Source organism: Panthera pardus, unplaced genomic scaffold, assembly GCF_024362965.1.
Source record: "Panthera pardus isolate Hobbes unplaced genomic scaffold, ASM2436296v1 HiC_scaffold_20, whole genome shotgun sequence".
NCBI lineage: Eukaryota > Metazoa > Chordata > Mammalia > Carnivora > Felidae > Panthera > Panthera pardus.
Genome location: NW_026526766.1, coordinates 5,990,083 through 6,011,276, shown reverse-complemented (window position 1 = coordinate 6,011,276; position 21,194 = coordinate 5,990,083). Strand labels below are relative to the sequence as shown.

Here is a 21,194-nt window from a genome sequence, read left to right as displayed (position 1 = left end):
GCAAGATGACATGTTCTAGAAAAGGCAAGCATTTAAGTAGACCAGGGTTTAAAGGGAAAAAAAAAAAAATACCAGGAAATCAGTTTCAGTGAGTCAGAATATACAGTTCTCCCGTAGAAAACATGCTTTCAGAAAAAGCCGTTTACTCACAAACCCGCAAAAAACAAAACTCGCTACTGGTTAATTGCCGTCACACCACAGCCCACGACAAATACCTGGTATGTTCCCAAAATCCCTGTAGATGCGGAAGTCGGTGTCTGAAGGAATGATCCCGCTCTGGAAAACCTCCTGGGCCACCACTGACGCAAACGGGTGTTTAGCGGCAGAAACATAGGCCTGGACCAGCCACGGGTTTTCAGGACCTACAAGGACAGGCGAGGACTCAGGCAAGGGAACGTGGTCATGTTTGAACACACAACCAAAACGGCCCTGCGGTGGTCCGGGGAGGCAGGTCCAGACTTCGTTTTCGTCTTTTTTTCTGTGTTTTCTAACCCTTCTCTGATAAGCGTATGCAACTTTCACAACGAGAAATCACCTTTCAGAAAGTAAAATTATTTTGAATTATAAAGTAACTGCACTATGAAAGGTTTAAGTTTAAAAATGAGAACCCACACAACAGTCCATCCTTCTACGACACGTACTGTCGCTTTTCCATCTTGAGTTGTCCTACAAACATCCGGTTGTGTGTACACAGCTGTACTCACAGGGCACGTGCAGTCTGTCCGCTGTGCTTTCATTTAACATACTGAACACGCTCTCCTGAGTTGCCAGGTACTACGATTACCATTTTAATAGCTACAACTTTTCTCTGAAAACACCCTAAGTTTTGTATTACTACTGTTTATATTTTTTATCATTATTCATAATTCCGCATAACATCTTTACGCATATACGGCTTTTTCAAATGCGGGAGATTCTTCCTTGGGACAGTGAGATAAACTGTATTATTGCCCACGGCTACTCTCTGCTCCCTCCCACGTGACTCATCACGCCTCCCGCAGAAGGAGCACGTCCACATCCTCACTCTGTTCCCTGCAGGTGCGGCCCTGGAAACTGCTCTGGCCAACAGACTGTGAGTGCAGAAACATGACCCTCAGCCGAGAAGACGCTCAGGGACCACCACACAGTCCCTCCCGCCTGCTGACTTTGGCCAGGAGATCCATATGTCCCTGACGGACGCTTCTCCTTTAGTCTCGGTCCCATAACGAAGGGCACACATGGAACAAAACCACGGAACGTTCGTAAGCACAGTTATTCAGGAACCAAAACGTATCGAACAAGATATAAGCCTTTGCTGCTGTAATCCACTGAGATTCAGGTATTGTTTGTTCCAACAAAATTTAGCAAAAAGTTGACTCTGATAGGCACATCAAGTCATTGTATTTCAGGCGATCTAAGAATATCAAGATGTTTATAACTTTATAAACAAATAATCAAATTGCTTTCCTACTGAAAAAATGATCATAAAAGGTGGAGATGGGGTGGAGTGTAACACTACAAAACCAAATGCCCAGGTGACCCAGATACTCGTCACCAGACACGGATTTTAAAACTATGATGAATATTTTCAGAAACACAGCAAGAATTTTACAAGTGCAATCTATCAAAAAAAAAAAAAAAAAAGGAGTCAAATGGAAACCCTATAAAAACTGATGTTAAGAATTTTAATAGATGGTTTACTACCAGGTTAAACACAGCGGAAGAAAGGATTATAGAGCGACAGAATTAGGACATAGAAAGAAAAAAAAAAAAAAGGATGGAAAATATAGAAATGTATGTAAGAGACATATGTGGCACAGTTAGTTCCAGAAAAAAGAGGACACAGAATGGAGCAGAAGCAACGTTCTGAAGAAGTAACAGTAATTTTCTAAAAGTCATAGAAAACATCAAACTATGAATTCAAAACGCTCTATAAACCCCAAGCAGGATAAATACAAAGAAAAAAAAATAGACCTAGCATTAAGATCTTTGCTTTTTTCTCTTTTGACACCAGTATGTTTTATTTAAATTCTAGTTAGTTAACATACAACCCAGTGATTCCTCGCTGAGAGACAACACCCAGTACTCATCCCAACGAGTGCCCTGCTTGATGCCCGTCCCCCACCCAACACCGTGCCAGCAACCCTCGGTCTGTTCTCTGTATTTAAGTCTCTTATGGTTTGTCTCCCTCTCTGTTTTTATCTGATGTGCGCTTCCCTTCCCCTGTGTTCATCTGTTTTGTTTCTCACATTCCAAGTATGAGTGAAATCACAGGATATTTGTCTTTCTCTGACTTATTTCGCTTGGCATAATATACTCTGGTTGCATCCACGTCGTTGCTGTGGAAACAGTATGAAAGTTCCTCAAAAAAAAAAAAAGTTAAAATCAGAACTACCCTACCACCCAGCAAGATCTTTGCTTCCGAATACCATTATCCACTAAAAGGAGGTCTCCTTAGGAAATGGCTAACCCCAGCTCCAGAGCTGGGAAAGTACAAAAGTAGTCATGCCAGGAGTGAGAAGTGCTCCAAGAAGCACCTCCGAAGGACGCAAGCTGCAGGGGAAGGGGCTACCGCTGGCCTAACTGGAGACAATTCACGCGTTAAGATGGCAGCAACAGAATACGTCATCCATAAAATAAAAACACATGAAACATGGAAATAAATACACAAACAAGGGAGAACAGAAAGTCTTCGAGAACTCCAACTAATAGCTACAGACGAAACGATGGAGCCAGAACTCTTAATAGCTGGCTAACATCACGTAGAAATGCTTTGGAGCAAGAATCTCAATGTCTGCCGAAACAGGATCAAAGTCTCACGAGAAACAAGGTAGGTACAGTCTCAGAGGGCCTATCACAAAGGGGAAAGCAGTTAGAAAAACCTGGCAAATACCATCATCAAATGACCAGAAGTTACCATCATCAGTGGCCAGACAGACAGGAGATGCCTCCCGACAGGATGCACGGAGGACACAGATGTGAAAGGAGAAAGGGAAACAGCGGTGAGAAAACCTAGGTGATCAAATCTTACCATGTTAAAATACTATTACTATTACAATTAGATGTTAATAACCAAAGGTATACTATTAAAATACTATGAAGGAGGACCGGGGTGGTTCAGTCAGTGGAGCACCCGACTTTGACTCAGGTCATGATCTTACGCTTCGTGGGTTCGAGCCCCGCATCAGGCTCTGTGCTGACAGCTCAGAGCTTGGAGCCTGCTTGGATTCCGTGTCTCCCCCACTCCCCGCAACCCTCTCCCGCTCATTCACACATGTGCGTGCTCTCTCTCTCAAAAATAAACGTTAAAAAATTTTTAAATAAAATACTATGAAAACCATATGAAAAACAGGCAAAGCTAAACTAGAAAAGAGAATATCCTGAATAGCAGGACGATAATGCTACTCTGAGGTGAGAGGGCAGGTGCTGTATCTGAGAAGGGGCAGGTGACAGCCACCTGGAGGGTGTGACAGGAGCCGGGCTTCTCACCTGGGGCTCAGAGGTATGCACCTCACCATGACTAAGTTTTACACTTCTGTATTTGTGATGTGTGTGTTATAGAATCACTGTGATATAGTTAATAAAACATGACAATAAAATGCTATTTGATCCTGGATTAGAGCTCTGATTAAAAAAAAAAAAAAAAACACAAAAATAGGGGTGCCTGGGTGGCTCAGTTGGTGAAGTGTCTCCCGGTTTCAGCTCAAGTCATGCCTGATCTTGGGGTTCATGAGTTCAAGTCCCAAGTCAGGCTCTGCACTGACAGCACAAAGCCCACTTGGTATTCTCTTTCTCTCCCTTTCTTTCTGCCCCTACCTTGATCGTGTTCTCTCTCTCTCAAAATAAATAAACTTTAAAAAAAAAAAAAACTAGGTCATTATTGGAAATCATCTACTAAATAACGGTTTTATATTGTCATATTCTATGAACATCATAAATGTACTGTTATGAAGGGACATATCCTTATTCTTTACCTACTGAGATGATTATATTGAGATTATCAATTGAGATGGTTTTTCTCCTTTATTCTGGTAATGTGTGAAATAGATTGATTTTCAAATATTAAACCATTCTCATTTAACCATTCACTAAAGTTGCAGGATATAGAATCTATATACAAAAATCAGTTACATTTCTCTACACTAATGATGAAGTGTGAGAAAGAGAAATTAAGAAAATAAATCCCACTTATAATTGCAACAAAAATAATAATATACCTAGGAATAAACTTAACCAAGGAGGTTAAAGACCTGTCCACTGAAAAATTTTAAGACATTAATGAGAGAATACGACGATTATTTACTTCCACAGATAAATGGAAAGATGATATTCCACGTTCAGGGACTAGAAGAACTAATACTGTTAACATGTCCATAATGCCCAGAACAATATACAGATTCAACGCGATCCCTATCAAAATTCCAATGGCATTTTTCACAGAAATAGAACAATTAAAAATCTGTATGGAAGCACAGAAGACTATGAATAGCCAAGACAATCTTAAGAACAACGATGCTGGAGGCACCACACTCCCTGATTTCTAACGATACTACAAAGCCACAGTAATCAAAACAGTAAGGCACTGGCATAAAAACAGATACACATCAATGGAATAGAAGAGAGAGCCCAGAGATAAACCCACACGTACATGTTCAATCGATTTATGTGAAAAGAGCCAAGAACATACATATACCGGGAAAGAACAATCTCTTCAATAAATGGTGTTGCGAAAACTGGACAGCCACACGCAAAAGAATGAAATTGGACCACTCTGACATCATACACAAAAACGAACTCAAGACGGATTAAAGATTTGAACATAAAACCCAAAGCTAGGGGCACCTGGGTAGCTCAATCAGTTAAGCGTCTGACTTCGGCTTAGGTCATGTAAAATATGATCTGTGCTGACAGGTTGGAGCCCAAAGCCCACTTCAAATTCCATGTCTCCCTCTCTCTCTCAAAAATAAACATTTAAAAAAAACAAACAAACAATGCGGGTTTAGTAATGTTCTTTGACATTGGTCTTGGCAATGATTTTTTGCATTTCACACCAAAAGCGAAGGCAACAAAAGTTAAATAAATGAAAATATGTCAAGCTAAAAAGCTTCTTCACAGCAAAGGAAACCAACAAAATTAAAAGGCAATCGGCAGAATGGGAGAAAGTATTTGCCTATCCTATATCTTGATAAAGGGTAGATATCCAAAATATATAAAGCACTCCTACAACTCAGTGGCCAAAAAAAAAAAAAAAATCCAATTAAAACCTGGGCAAAAGATTTGAAGAGATACGTTTCCAAATTGAGACATCCAGATAGCCAATGGGTACACGAAAAGGGGCTCACCATCACTAATCATCAGGGAAACGCAAACTGAAACCACGAGTTATCACTGCACACCTGTTAGAATGGCTTTTACCAAAAAGACAAGAGATAACAAGTGCTGGCAAGGATGCGGAGAAAAGGGAACCCTGTGCACTGCTGGTGGGAACGTGAACTGGAGCAGCCACTCTGGAAAACAGTGTGGATCCCCACGGACACTGCAGCATTATCTACGATAGGATATGGAAATAACTTAAGTGTCCATCGATGGACGAATGGATAAAGAAAACGTGGAATATGTGTACGACGGAATGGTATTCAGCCGTGAAAAAGGGAATCTTGCCATTTGCGACAGGACGGATAGACCTTGAGGGCACTGTACAAAATAAGTCATACAGAAAAATAAATATCATATGACCTCTCTTATATGTGGTATCTAAACAAAAACCCAAACTCATAGATACAAGGAACAGACTGACAGCTGCCGGAAGTGGGGGCTGGGGGGTGGCTGAAATGGGTGGAGGTGATGGAAAGGTACAAAGTCGAGGTTATGAAGTCAGTCAGTCCTGGGGATGGCGCGCACAGCAGGCTGACCGCAGGTAATAATACTGTACCATACTGGTGCTGCTAGGAGAATAGATCTTAAAAGGTCTCAACACAAGAAAAAAAATTGTAACTATGAAGATGGATGTTAACTGAATTTATTGTGGTGATCACTTTGCAGTATGTGCAAATATTGAATCATTTTGGAAACCCGAAACTTAAGGGGAAAAAACATCTCGTGTTCTTGGAATAAGCTCAACTCTGTTGGAAAACATCACGTATACACACATACACACGCACACACACGTTGCTGGATTCAGTTCGCTAATATTTTATTTAGGATTTTCACATCTAGGTATGGCAGTTATCTAGCAAAGCCGAGCAGATGCACACGCGGTGACTCACTAATTCTACTCAGAAGTGAGCATACACGCACACGTGTACCAAAAGACGTTCACAAGAAAGTTCACAACAGCACCATTCCTAAGGGCCAAAACCCACAATCTAACATCACCAGTAGAGTGGACACTCTCATCACTGGAACAGTATTTAGCAATGAAAAAGAAGTCTGCCACACACGAGACAGATGCATCTTACAGACATGCCGCTGAGTGAAAAAGGAAGCCATATGTAAGGGAAAACCGTGCGCGAGTCCATTTGGAGAAAGTGCAAATACAAGCAAAGTTAACTGTTAAGACAGAAGTCAGGATAGCCGTAACCCTGCTGGGAGGAAAGGCTGGGAAAGGTCGCAGGGGAGGCTTCTCGAGTACGGGCAATACTCTTAGTCTTGATGTGGGTTCTGCTCACAGGATTATATTCAGTTTATAAAAACCCCTCAGGCTAAACACGCAGAGCTGCATGCTTTTCTTTCACGATATAAGACAGAGACGCTTAAGATGTTAAGTTCGTCTTCTGCATCGTGCCATAAAAAATACTTGCAGGGGCACCCGGGTGGCTCAGTCAAAGTTCTGACTCTGGCTCAGGTCACGATCCCGTGGTTCGTGAGTTCAAGCCCCACGTCAGGCTACGTCCTGGCAGCTCAGAGCCTGGAGCCTGTTCAGATTCTGTGTCTCCCTCTCTCTCTTCTCCAACCCCACTCGTGCTCTGTCTCTGTCTCTCAAAAATGAATAAACATTAGGAGAAAAAACCTGTAAAAAACGTAAGACCTGTCAGCAGGAAAGAAATTTACAGTTTTAAATATCCACTACCCGGCCTTCACCCGCTTAGAGAGCTCCAGCCCCGCTCCGGCCTCTCACTGATCACCTGCTGAGGCTGCCAGGTCAAGCTCTGGTGTAAAAAGGAAGACAGACGGGCAAGTCAGTCGGCTCCTGGGTGAGACACTCCCCAAAGTACAAACAAGGCAAAGGGAGCCCTCAGAGGAGAGATTCCGGAGCTGAGGATTTCACGCGGTGGCAAAGACTCTCGAGGAGCGGGCGCTACCACCACCCCAACTTTACAGACGAGGGACTAAAGCACGGAGCACCGTGTGACTTGTTCGAGGTTGCTCGCCGAGGGCGTGTGCTCCGGGGGGATCTGAACGCGGGTCGTCCGACTAGAGCCTGTGCTGGGCGTGCCGGGAGCCCAGCAGGACAAAGAATTCCACTCCTGAAGGAGTTTGCAATAGATGAGAAGAGAGAAATGAGCAGCGGTCTGGGGGTGAAGGAGGTCAAAGTGGTTTCCCGAAGAAGAGAGGAAAGGCGTGTCGAGTGCAGATGGAAACGATCCGACAGGGAGGGGAAAATGAACGATGGAAGAGGGAAACATGTGAGGTCACCGTTAATACAAGCAGTCTCCCACGTGTGGACCTGGAAAGGGTTCTCAATTCTTCAGTCTTCTTAAAAGCCAAGAAGACTCCGCAGGACTCAGATCTGTGCGCGTATGTGTACTCACTTCTCCACGATCAAGTCCTACAAGTGGATGTGTGGGACGGAAGCGTCCACACGTGTTTTCAAGCAGTCGCTACGGCTGAAGTGCCCCAAACCGCATCGGTCCACGCTCCCCCCCGGCACCGTACGCAACCACCTGTTTCTCTACATTCATCAGCGCTGGGCAGTAGCCTCCCTGCTTTTTGCAAATCTAAAATTCAAAAAATTCCAAATAAATCAATAAAATTTTAAAAAGTCTTATTGTTATCTGAATTTACATTTCTTCTGAAATAAAAGCTTCACTACTTACTCGGGCAGTTTCTTTAAAAGTTAAACATTAATTTACCATACGAACCGGGAATTTCAGCCCCGGGCATCCCCCCGTAAGAAAGGAAGATGTAGGTCTTACACACAGACTTACACACAAACGTTCACAGCAGCATTATCCACGATAGCCTAGAAGTACAATCAATCCAGATGTCCATCAACTGACAAATGGATCAACGAAATCCACCAGTCTATACAATGGGCGTAATTCAGCCATAAAAAAGAACGAAGTACCCCCACGTGCTACAACACGGTTGATCCTTAGAAAATAGCACACGAACTGAAAGAAGGTGGACTGAGAGAGCACGGGGTCTCTCTTTGGGGCAAGAAGGAGATTCTAAAATGGACTGCGGTGATGAGCACTCAACTCTGTGCACAGATCTAGAAACCACTGAATCTTCCATAAGTGGGTGAATTACTGGGTATCTGGGGGAAGTAGAGTCACAGGGCATGGTATTGTTCGCCAGAGAAAAAAAGGAGTCTGTGACCCCTTGGCTTCTGGGCCTTCTTCTACTCGAGGTTGGTAGTATCTGAATTTCTCACAGGGCACAGATATTAACTGGTTTAATCTATGCATTTTATAACACCTTCAGAATTATTAAGTCAGCCTTACTGAGTCATGATATAAATCACTAATCTGATAAGCTAAGTCATTCCTTCATGCAGTCTGGCCCTTTAAAAAAAATTAGGTAGTAATGATTATTCCAGTCTAATCACTAAAAACCCCGAATGAATCTCTGAGGGGACAATGGAGCACGAGAGAGAATACGTGGGTTTAAGCAAGAAGTTCCCAGGACAGGACCTGTGTCTGTTTAAGGAGCCCAGCAGAACTCCAAATCCTGGAGGCCTTCCCCTCTTCTGGTCGAAGGTGGAGGCGAGGCTGACTCGCTCCGGGCGGCGGCACCCGCCGGTGAGACACGGAGAAAGGCACTGAACGTCAGAGCCCGGAGAGCCGGCGCGTGTGCGCTACAGCCACCAGGATCAGCCCCCAAACCTGGAGGGAAACGCGGCCTAGAAACTCGGAGACGGGAGGGAAATACTCTCTCCAAACCTCCCGCAGGATATGCCCCTCCGGAAAACATTACTTTTCAAGTGCGACGATTTTCTTTCCGCACGAGTGAAGCACGTGAACTGCGTGCACAGTCTGTCCTCCAACAATACGGCTCTGAACCGGGCCCACTTATATGCAGATTTTCTTCAATGAACACGTGCAATGCTGTAAATGTATTTTCTCTTATCTTCTTAACCACACTTTCTCTAGCTCGCTTTATTGTGAGAATACACAACACGCACGACACAAAGAGCGGGGGTTAACCGACTGTCTGATCAGTCAGGCTTCCGGTCTGCAGGAGACCACACTAGTTAGCTTTCGGGGAGCCCAGAGTTACACGCAGATTTTCAACCACGCAAGGGGTCAGTGCCCCTAAGCCCTGTGCGCTTCAAGGTTCGAGCATCAACCGCATACTGCTAACTGGTAACAAGTCTGTTCTTTGCCTATTATTAAAGTAATCATATGCAACGCAAAAAACGCAAACAGTACACAAAACTGTAAGGAGTAGAAGTAAAGCAGTAATGACATTCTGGTTCTAAATTCGTGAAGCAACGGAGAGGTCAAAATTTTCACATTTAGCCCCATCCTCTGCTCCAGTGACACCACCCCTGCTCCACCAGGCGACGCTCCCCAGCCGGCAGGGACTCTGAGGGCAGTTTGTTTGACTCTTTCCAGACAATACAATTATATCTAAAATGCATGCAATTGTGCAATTTTTATGTAAAACTATCTACATTTACTGAAAAGAACACCGACTATAGGCTAGTCACGCCTAGTAAAACTGAGTACTCGATACATGGAAATGAAGGAATTAACTTTGCTCTAGATCTAACCTGCCCTAGGCAGAGGTGTTTTAACCTCTCTGGACTACATACGGATAACATATATTTTTATACACACGCACAGCATACATTCAGGAACGGTACAGACCAAACCTTAAGACCGGCTGTGATTCGGGTCCCGGGAGTACGGGGCCAGCGTGCTGGGACAACGGCCGAGCGTGTGACACACAGCACACTTCCGGGGGGGAGGGGGGGGGGCAAGCATTCGAAGACGCGCTCCTGCCCGTGCAGGGCCCTGACATTTTCGCCGGAGGACAGACGCGACGTCAGCTCTGCTTACGGAATCTTCTCTTGCTGCTTTTTGACCTGGTGGTTGTTACACCAAGCAGTCCTCCTATCCTGACTGAACCCCAGAACTAGAGGGGCCGGGTAAGAGTGTGGCATCTGCTGAGCCCTAAGACCAGCTCCTTCTCAGTAGTCAGCGGAGGCGTGAGAACACACAGGAAGGTCTGAGTCAGAAAGAAAGGAGCGCTTTGCTCCTCATCTCGTGACCTTGAGATTCTCAGAGGTTAGCTGGCCTAAAACATACAACCATTTTAAATTTTTTTTTTTTTCAACGTTTTTTATTTATTTTTGGGACAGAGAGAGACAGAGCATGAACAGGGGAGGGGCAGAGAGAGAGAGGGAGACACAGAATCGGAAACAGGCTCCAGGCTCCGAGCCATCAGCCCAGAGCCCGACGCGGGGCTCGAACTCACGGACCGCGAGATCGTGACCTGGCTGAAGTCGGTCGCTTAACCGACTGCGCCACCCAGGCGCCCCTAAAACATACAACCATTTTAAACAGTGAAAGTCTAAGATAAGTTGGTTGGAGAATATTAGAATACGGTTCTGTTTAGCTTGTATATAAAGACGTACTCGGCACTCAGCGCATCTTAACTGATACCGTGTGTGTAGAGGGCACTAAAAACCGAGTTCTCCATCTGCTTACTCACTTTTCCTGGCCCATCTCAGACCCCTCATTGTAGAACGCCTACCAGATGCCGTCTGTCCAGCTACAATGCACTATCCAAATTCCTAACACAGAGGGGAAATGGCAGGAAACTTCCCAGATCAGATTTTAGGAAGCCCAGAGCTTTGAACTCTGTTAAGAAAGATGACAGGGGCTGGGGCGCCTGGGTGGCTCAGTCGGTTAAGCGTCCGACTCTGGCTAAGGTCATGATCTCGCAGTTTGTGAGTTCAAGCCCTACATCAGGCTCTGTGCTGACACCTCAGAGCCTGGAGCCTGCTTCCGATTCTGTGTCTCCCTCTCTCTCTGCCCCTCCCTCTCTCTCTCTGAAATAAAGATTAAAAAAAAAAAATTTTTTTAAAGACAAAGAAAATGACAGGGGTGCCTGGGTGGTTCAGTCGGGTTAAGCGTGACTCTTGACTTTGGCTCAGGTCATGATCTCACGTTTGTGAGTTCAAGTCCTGAACTGGGCTCTGTGCTGGCAGCGTGGAGCCTGCTGGGGATTCTTTTTCCCTCTCTCCTCTCTCTCTGCCCCTCCCCTGCGTGCTCTCTCAAAAAAAAAAAAAAAGATGACAGATGATACTAACTTAATGGATGTTCCCCTTGTAATTTATAATCTTGTTATCCTCTAGAAATTAAAAACATTTCTCTGGCTAAAGTATTACTGAACTCTGTCACATTCAAATTAACTCAAAGATAAATTTAAAGCCCTTTTCCTCATTTCAATTCAGGAAATGACCGTCGTTTAATATTACTTATATCGTAATCATCCATAATGGACACAGGTAAGTCCACCGCCTACATGACAATCTGGTTGGTGGTTAAGAACACGGGTCAGGACCACCCAGGTCCAACCCCGCTGTGCCTGCTCCCAGCTGTGAAACCCTGGGCCGCCTGAGATGTCTCCTGCCTTGGTCTTCCCATCTGCAAAACGACGGTAACGACCGTACTTCTCCCTCAGGCTGCTCTGAGGATTAAGCGACATGACAAACATACGAGGCTTTGCACACACGTGACATGTGATTAGCGCAGTGGGAGTGTCAGGGGCTGGTCATATCACCTTGTTAAAAACTCCCGACGACGACAAACACAGACTACCTCACGCTCCAAAAAAGAACATTCTTTCATTAGGGAAATTCCTTATGTTTGAAGAACTTCCACTTCCGCAAATACGAGAACTGCATTAAAGTACACGAGGCAACTGCATTAAAATGTAAAATACGGCTCACGTACCTGTTTGGAACACAAGCTCTTTCCCTCCCACGCCCGCTGCCTCCAGGTTAATAAATGCACGAATCAGGCTGGCCCAAGGGTGCTGAGTTATGAAACCATGACTGGCCTGAATAAGAAGGAAATAAAACAGATGTAGGTGAAACAATCTTAAATTATCAAAGTCTTTCTTCGGTTTATTTTAAAGACAGAAGGTCTACGTTGATAAGGGGAAGAAGAGGAAAATAATCGTTTTTTTCAAAGGCAGGACCTGAAGACACCGATCTGTGTCTCTACGCACACTGGCTGCGTGCAGCTTGCTGAGTGGAAAGTCGCCATCGCCGAAGGCAGCCCGACTTCCGCGAGCGGTGCCGAACAACACCCGCAGGAAGTGTGAGGCCGGGCAAACCAACAGAAGAGAAAGGACAATCCGCATGCTGCGTGCCTGCCTCGAAACCTCCCTGACGCCCCGGGGTCACAGAAAACCTGCCATGTTTAATTACGCCATCACAAAGCCCTTGCGGGACTCAAACGCTGACAAGGTGACGTGAGTGTGCAAGTACCGAACCCGTGTACACGGAGGCTGCGGGGTTTTTACAGCACCGCCACGGACGGTATTTCTTTTGCACATCGTTTTACGATGCCACTCAAAAGCATGAGCGAAATGCCTAAGCGCGAGCTACTGTCGTCATCGTTGCTCAGGTCTAGTACTGAAGAGAGTAAACTCTCACTTGCAAGACGTTTTCCTCGGCACCATTAAAGAGAAATATGACAGCGTGACGCAGGGCTTCTGAAGACGTCGACAAGACACGGAGCACTTCCAGCATCACCGAGCAGCTCACTGCATCATCGCTGGCACCTTCGAATCAGAAAGAAAGATTTGCTTCTCAGACTGAAGGTTGGTTGTTTTACATTTATTTTTTATTTGAGAGAGAGCGTGCCAAGAGCAAGGGGGAGGGACAGAGGGTGAGGGAGAGACAGAATCTTAAGCAGGCTCCATGATCAGCGAGGAGCCCAACGCGGGGCTCAATCCCACGACCCTGGTGTCATGACCTGAGCCGAAATCAAGAGTCGGACCCTCAACCCACTGAGCCACCCGGGAGCCCCGCTTCTCAGATCGTAAAACTTTTATGGGGTGAACCGTCATGGCTAGGAACGGTTTTCTCGTCAAGAAAGCACCACGGGGCGCCTGGCTGGCTCAGTCGGTTGAGTGTCAGACTCCAGCTCCAGTCATGACCTCACGGCTGGTGAGCCCAAGCTCCTTATCGGGCTCGTTGCCGTCAGCACAAAGCCTGCTGCAGACCCTCCGTCCCTTTCTCTCCCTTCCCCACTTGCACTCTCTCTCTCTTTCTCAAAAATAAACAAGACACTTAAAAAAAAAAAAAAGAAAGAAAGAAAGCACAACACTGGCTGCAAGACCACAAGCACATCTGTCACTGCCAGCTGACAAGGGCACTGGCCCGAGCCGCCTCACTCCATGACGACGGGGATCCTCATCCGGTCGGCCTGCTGACTGGTATAGAACCGTCCCCAGCCGAGAGCAGTCACTTGACTCCTATCTGTTGAACCATCAACCAGGCAGGATCTCAGTTAACTGAAAACCCGCATTCCCTCAAGCCCGGGCAATCTGGTCCACCCTTCGTCCTCACTCCACACCCCCTGGGGTATTCTCACTTCTGGGGTTCTGGCTTCCTCCATCATCTCCCGCACCACCACGACCTTCCTGCTTCTTTTCCTGCCAGGATCACAAAGCTGCACGTCACTCCACTTTCACAGAGCAGGTGGTCTGGGTGACAGAGCATTTTGTGAAGATTATGTGATGAAGGGGATCATGTGATGAAAAAGTACAGACACGACATCAAATCTAGTAAGACACAGGAGAGGAGACCAATGACCCGAAGAGCCTCCCTGGTCCCCGTGCTGAGAAATCTGCAGAGGACCTCATCAAAGCACTTCACTTCTTCTTGACTCAGACACTTCGTATATTAATTAAACATGATTATAAAGATGACTTTAATACCCTGATTTTTTAAAAGCACTGTAACAGGTAGACTAGACATTTGAGGATATTGGGGAATTCTCGGTAAGTTTTTACTTTTTAGGTGAGATAATTCATGGTGTTACGAGCATGCCCAAAACGAATCCTATCTTTGGGTGGGAGCAGACTGAAATACAGAGGACTGAGTACAGCTGAGATCTGCTTCAAAATTCTCAAGGGTTGCAGAGGGGAAAGAAACCAGACCGGACCTTTGAAGTGGGCTGACAGGTATGCTCAGGTTAAACAATTCTGGTTTTGCACATGTTTGAAATTGTCCATAATAAAAAGTTTAAAGAGTAAGCCAAGTAAATAGACATAGTAATAACCCAGGCAGAAGCATTTCTGGGTGTGCCTATTGGGAGGCAGGGTGCTACAGAATTTAGTGTGGGTTTCCGAGCAAGAAAGACTTGGGCGGTAAGTACTAGTTGTTATTTACTCTACAGTTTCCTCCTGGTCGGTCTGGAGGGCAGGGCCAATGACGTTTATTTGAGGTGTGTCGGGAGGATTACAAGAAAATGTGGTCCAATCCAGTGTTAATCGTTCCTTCTTCTCTTTACAAATTTAAGAAAGGCTCTGCAGCCGGCTAAAATGCTCATTTTGGGGCTGTTCCATTCCAGACCCATTCCTACTCAAGGAGAAACCACTTATCAGCTGTCCTTGTCCTGGTGGTGATCACCAGGTTGCATTTGAATCAAAGTGAACCAAAGTAATAATTATCTAATTACCATCAAGCAGAAAGCATAGGTAGCTCTCAGTAAGAAGTAACACATTCCTACAACCAAGTGAAATTCATGGTTTTTCACTTTGACACTCTGAGTTACTTTAATGTAAACAGCAAACAATAAATTTTTTTTTAATTTTTTTTTTTAACATTTATTTATTTTTGAGACAGAGAGAGAGCATGAACAGGGGAGGGTCAGAGAAAGAGGGAGACACAGAATCCGAAACAGGCTCCAGACTCTGAACTGTCAGCACAGAGCCCGACGCAGGGCACGAACCCATGGACCACAAGATCATGACCTGAGCCGAAGTCAGATGTTTAACCGACTGAGCCACCCAGGCGCCCCTAAATTTTTTATTCAAAGTGAGAGAGAAATTGAAAGAAATATATATAGGGCTGATTAAAAAGTTAAACTGTCCACTTATCTTCCTTTATTTTAATGGTTCTGGCACCTGAGAACAGGACTAAAGAAGGGTTAAATGCCTTTAAGAAAGCAAAGACAAGTTAGAGGACAGTATCTATAAAGGCTGGGTGGTTTGTCAATATCCCTTTCCACTTAGAATTAACCCTGAAATTGAAACCACCACTAAAATAACTCCACGTCTCTTCCACCAACAACCTGGAACCGTGCAGCAAAACCAAGAAACTTAAGGCTTTTCTGTGGGTAACATTACTCCGAATTGGTATCAGTTCCTAAGTTCCAGATACGCTGGTGAGAAGAAAGGGTGTAAAAAAAAAAAAAAAAAAAAAAAAAAAAAGTTGAAAAGCACAGTCACAAAATAGACTATCACCTACATCCTTTCAATGGATGAACTAAGTGAAACATGGGGATTCTTTAACAATTTGCAATGAACAGAAATTTCCTTGAGATTGTCGGCTAGGTATTTGTAGACAATTTTAATTAAAAATGGGTTCCAATGACCCACAAAATTGCCATTCTTTCATTCCTGGACTCCATGTATGTGATTTATAACACCTGGCACCATGTTTCTGATACTCGTATACACATCTTTCTTTTATAATGCTCTTAAATAACCCTGGTGTTAATCTGTCCCACCCAAGAATTTAAGCGTTATAATAGTGGGCGTAGGGGGACACTGATTTTACAGCTTCTCTGAAACAGGCATGAAGGACTACTGGTTTCCCTAGCACACACAAAGGTATTTGTGACTTTATAAAGCAGGTATCTATACACGGACACTCGAAAAAGCACGTTACCTTCTAAATGCAGTTGGCAAGCTTTCTGATTAAAGAAACCCTGGTGTGAGTCATTTCATCAAGCAAATAAATTCTACCTTCTGTATAACTTTTGTATCTTGTGTTTTATCTTTTATATCTGGATAGTCCTTTGAGCCTGCTATGCGTTCGAGCAATCCAGAAATATTACAGTCAAGTAACAATTATTAGGAATTAATCTCCATTTTGCAGATCAGAAATGGAGCAGAGAAGAGGTTAGGTATTTTGCCAAAAGGAACTTAACTATGCTCTCCTTCCTTTCAAATGTAGCTCAAATAATTGGCTGGCCAGAACCGCAGCCTCTGGTGCCACCTCTGTCTCTGATCAGTGGTGACCAGCTAAGTTTATTCCTGTGACAAAAGACAGGGTTGAACCGGACAGCACCAGACACGATCTCATTTCCTCCATCTCTAAAGTGCCAGGATTCCACTGCAAAATGCTACTATTTTCCATCTGTCCCTACTTCAAATCTAGCTACTGCACACATTTCTCTTGTGAATCTTATTTTAAAAAATGGAACTTCAATTTAGGGAACTCTCCTTCATTCTACGAATGTTTTATCGTGTCAGGCACCGTCCTGAACATCAAGTATTCCATTGTGCCAAAGTATTTTCACAGCAAGATTTGTGGATCGATGAGCTCTTCTAAGAGTATGGCATCCCCAGTGGGCCCAAATCCTCACTTTCCAGGGCAACAGACTCTGCTAGGGAAGCCGTCCCCGGAAGCCCTCCCTCCCTTGAAGGCGAAACCTATTCTTCATCCCAAATGCCCACAGCCTCCTACACCACGGAGCTGAGTAAACACTGGATGCGGCAGAACCTAACCCCAGGACTCAGGGACACACTCCTGCACCCTGGCAAGGCAGCTGTGATCTGCTCCCTGTACAGTCACTGGGCTGCTGGCCCTAATGTCCCAAGAAAGAAAGAAAGAAAGCACTTGAGAGAACAGTGAAGGTTTGGATCTTAAACTAAATGATACTATTCTAATTATCTTCAATTCCATCACGATGAAAAACAGGTTTGTCAAAAAAATAATACAACCCCCCCAAAATGGTGCCCTACAACTGCCCAAGCAGCTTGGGGGTTGGTAAGCTCTCTGGGTGTACTCAAGTCCAACTCCAAAATGACTGAAAGTCAGGTACGTACCTGGGGAGTTGGCCACGGAGTCAAAATGACAGTTAGCCAGGACAGCATGCTGGGCCCCGTCCCTGGGCTCCAGCTTTACCACGACGTTGGTGATGTTGTCATAGTAGCTTGTAAAACCTCCCAAGAAGTCAATGCTAAAGGAGCCGGTGGGCCGTTGGACATCTACTGAAATCCTGTGAAGGCTGCTGCTTTGAACTTCAATCAGTTTAATCTGTTCCAAGAGGTAATGGACGGTCAGAATCTCGTTTTCTGGACTTCCTGTAGTCCTGGGGCCAATGGATGTGATGTGTTCAAGATAATCCCTGGAAGAAACCAAAAGAACGATGATGACAAGGCGTGCCAGGCTTGAAATGGATGCTTAACACGAGGCAACTTTTCCTGACCTCCCCTCCATCCCCCCCTCACCCCCCGGCAAAAGCCAGTTCTGTGACCTCTCACATACAAAAAAGCTTTTATTATTTCAGGTACTCTGTGAAAAATCCCTTGTAAAGTTCCATCTGTTTATTATGCCTTCTGTGAGTTCCTCCTTTCAGTTTTCAAGATCCGCCCCGCTCCCAAATTCTTCCTATCCCCATATCAAGCCAATACAAAGACTAGGGACTCGACTCAAAACGTGTGGCTGCAGCAGGCTGGACAGACAGAATCCGGCCTCACTGAGCTTCGCCCTGGAGAGTTACTGATTCTAAGTAGAAGCCAATGAGCAAAGACAAATAAGAGGTTAAATAAGCAAAAACAAAAACAAACTTCCGATCGATGAGAATGGACTCAGCCCTCTCCACGGTGTGCACACTGAGCCTAATAACAATTCAGGCCCAAGCCAACCCTACCCCTAAAACAAACAAAACAAAACAAAACGGAACGTGTTATCTTTTCACTACATTCCAAGTGGGCAAAAAGGGAGTGGGGGAGGTGTGCGCCAGAACGTCTTTAAGAAAATAAGCTTCCGGCACTTTGTATTCCAAAGTTTTGAAAACACCGAGGCTGCTGAAAACTATGCTAGCTTGTGATTTTAGGAGCTTTGACCTACTTAGGGTCACAATACCTTTAAAGGTCTCTTCTTGAATTTAAAACAAAAGCAAAGAAAACCACCAGATCTTACACACCAGGGGCCCAAGGACACGCTCCAGGAATCTGAGAACCCCCGAAATGGTAGAATTTTGAAGGTGCAGTCCTCCGGAAGCCCCCACGGCTTACAGGTGAGGACCGTGACCCTCCGGAAGTTAAGAGCACCGCGTTATCCCCATTATCACCTCCCCACCCAAACCGAATTTATCAAACGGTCTAGACACACAAATTCCACTCCCCATTTCATACGGAATGCAGGAAGGCGACTAAAAAGTGGAAGTTGCTCCAGAAGACGGGGGACGACTGCCAACCCTCCACGCGCCCGGCAGAACCGGGGCGAAGAGGCCGGTGCAATCCGCCCCCCAGGCCACCCCGGACCGCACCGCCGGATCCACAGAGGGCCACGCCGGCTCCGCGACCCGCACGCGGGGACTCCGGCAGAGGGGCGCGCGGGGCCCGCCCCGCCCCACGTGCGGCCGCGCGGCGCCGGCGAGCCCGGGCGGTCCCGCGGGGCGGGCGCACGCAGGTGCGGAGCCCGGGACCCAACCGCCGCCGCGGCGGAGGAGACGCGCGGGCCGGGCGGGAGCGGCGGGTACCTGGCTTGGCGTGCGTCGAAATCCCCGGGGCGCCCGGCGGCCCCGCGCAGCACGAGCTGCTGCAGCGAGAGCTGCACGAGCGCCCGCAGCGCGAGCAGGTAGAGCGCCAGCCCCAGCGCGGCGCGCGCCTCGGACAGTCCGGTCCCCGCGCCCCGGCTCGCGTCGCCCCCCGCGCTCCGCTTCCGCGTCCTCGCGCCGCCGCCGCCGCCGCCCGCGTCCGCCGGCGGCTCCGGCGCCAGGGCCTCCCTCCCGGGCTGGGGCGCGGCCGCCGGGCCGTCCCGGCGCTCCCCGCCGACGCGGTGCCGCCTCACGGCCGCCGACTCCGAAGCCCACTCCATGGCCACGAGCCTTCACCCCCAGCCCCACCGCTCCGGCCCGCGACGGCCCCGGGAGCAGCCGCGGCCGCCGCAGCGCCTCCTAGTGAGCGGACGGAAACTGTAGAGGGCCAAACTTATTCTGATTGGCCCGGCCCGCCGCGACCCAGCCTCTGAGGGCCGGCGCCGGCGGGCACCGCGGCGGGGCGGCCCCGGGTGGGCGTGCCGGGTGCGCCCGCTCCCGCAGGGCGGCTCTGCCTGGTGGGGGACGGAGGTTCCCAAACGGAAAGCTACCCAGGAACCTGGAAAAAAAGCGGGAGGTCGCTTTTCAGAGGATGCACACGGTGCACCGGGCAGGTTCTGAGGACGGGCGCTGGGAAAAGTCAGCTCCTGGCTCTTAAAATCAGAAGTAGGACTGCGCCCCGGAGGCCCAGCCTAACATTTCCACATACGCAATCCAAACACGCATCTTCTGACCAAGCCGGGCAACCAGCACTGTCACGGTCTCCGTTTAACAGATGAAGAAAAATGACAGCCCTTATTTGCTGAGTATCTGCCCTGAGCCAAGCACTGTGCTTGGCGCTTTCGTACTTGACCTCGTTGGATCCTCCTCAGCATCCTGCTTTATTCCTACTGAATAGCTGAGAAACTTACCGGTAACCGATGAAGAACTTACATCCGGTTCAGTGGGACCCCAAAACAGCATTCTGCTCCGCTGCTGAATATGGGTGGCACTCTGGAAAGGAAGGTTGGGGGAAAGCTCTTCCTCCCTCCATGTCACCAAGAGGCGGAGCCCTGGTTTTCCTGCAGATGCTCCCGACCATCTAGGTTTCTCTCTGCCTGCCGATGCAGGGAGCCCCGCCGCCTCAAAGCTGTGTCTCCAGCAGGGAGGTGCCGCAGTTGCAAGACTGTGAGCCTAGAGGCCGCCGGGAAGGTACATCACCCGGGGTCTGCTCCCGGCCAGGACTCAGGCCCACCAGGAACCCGGTGCTCCTTACTCCCAGCTCTCCAGCCACACAGCCCTCTTTCACTGTCTTTCCGGCTCACCATCTTTCCTTGTACAACAGGATCCTCTCAGGAGTCATTTAAGTTGCCTGAAGCATTCTTCCCCCCCCTCCTTGCCTAGTTACCTTTTATTTGTCCTCCACATCTCAGCTCAAGGGGTACTTCTTCAAGCAGAAATCTAATCTCATGAAGCCAGTTTCCCCTATTTGTAGGATCTCCTGATACCAAATGTGCATGTAAATTATTAAAGATCTTCCTCATGAGACTGTGAGCTCCGTGAAGGCAGGAATCAGGTCTGGTTTTGCTCACCGTTTGAATTCCCTCCTCTTAACACAAAGCAGGACGTAAAGTAGTCAATAAATATTTCTCGATTGAGTCATAAAATGAAATTTTACGACAGCAGCATAATTTTCACTAAGATCCTTTTTAGCCTATGAGGTCCGTGAGACCAAAGACAATGTCTATATCTTATTCATCACTATGTTCCCAGGGGCTTATCTCTGTACCTAGCCCATGGTTGTCACTCCGCACGTATTTATTCGTTGGGCAAATGAATATGTATTATCTTTTATAAGAACCAGCTTTCTTGCTACTCTCTTTCCAAAAACTTTGGAAGGTAAGACTTCAGGAACAACTCCGTCCACTGTAGCATAAACAAGATGTGGAGCTCACTGGTTCTCAGGGGAAGGGCACATATGTTCCACGGTCTTTTAAGCTTCACTTATTTTATGCTGTCACTTTCTGGGCTGGGTGGGTATCCGAAAACCTAGGGACAGGTTGTACCCCTCAGGAGCTGTGTTAGTGGCTAAATCGTTTGAGGTCTCATTTTCAGAAGGATAACCTATATTTAAGCACCTTTGAGGATGTTCTGTGGGAGGCAGTGTACCAGAGCAGAAGAGCCTGGTTGTTGACCCTGAATTGCGTACCTTTGATAGATACGGCATTATGCAAGTTAAAATCTCAGGATCCTTATCTGTGATAATGGAGATAA

General features: G+C 46.8%; 1 protein-coding gene across 3 annotated transcripts in view; it reads right to left on the bottom strand.

Annotated features, from left to right (window-relative positions):
- The window catches only part of ERMP1 (endoplasmic reticulum metallopeptidase 1), a 45,971-nt gene extending 25,515 nt beyond the window's left edge, over positions 1 to 20,456 (bottom strand). The window contains exons 1-5 of one of the 3 annotated variants that reach the window (XM_019463742.2): positions 20,329 to 20,456; positions 17,224 to 17,525; positions 12,815 to 12,942; positions 12,108 to 12,213; positions 216 to 362 (exon numbers count right to left, since the gene is read on the bottom strand). In XM_019463742.2, coding sequence (XP_019319287.1) covers positions 216 to 362; positions 12,108 to 12,213; positions 12,815 to 12,942; positions 17,224 to 17,525; positions 20,329 to 20,348 — 703 coding nt within the window. In that variant the 5' untranslated portion in view covers positions 20,349 to 20,456. Of the gene's footprint in view, positions 1 to 215; positions 363 to 12,107; positions 12,214 to 12,814; positions 12,943 to 17,223; positions 17,526 to 18,884; positions 19,300 to 20,328 lie in introns of those variants that run through there. The other 2 variants (XM_019463740.2, XM_019463741.2) reach the window with 2 other exon arrangements.
- Between the last annotated feature and the right edge of the window lie 738 nt (positions 20,457 to 21,194).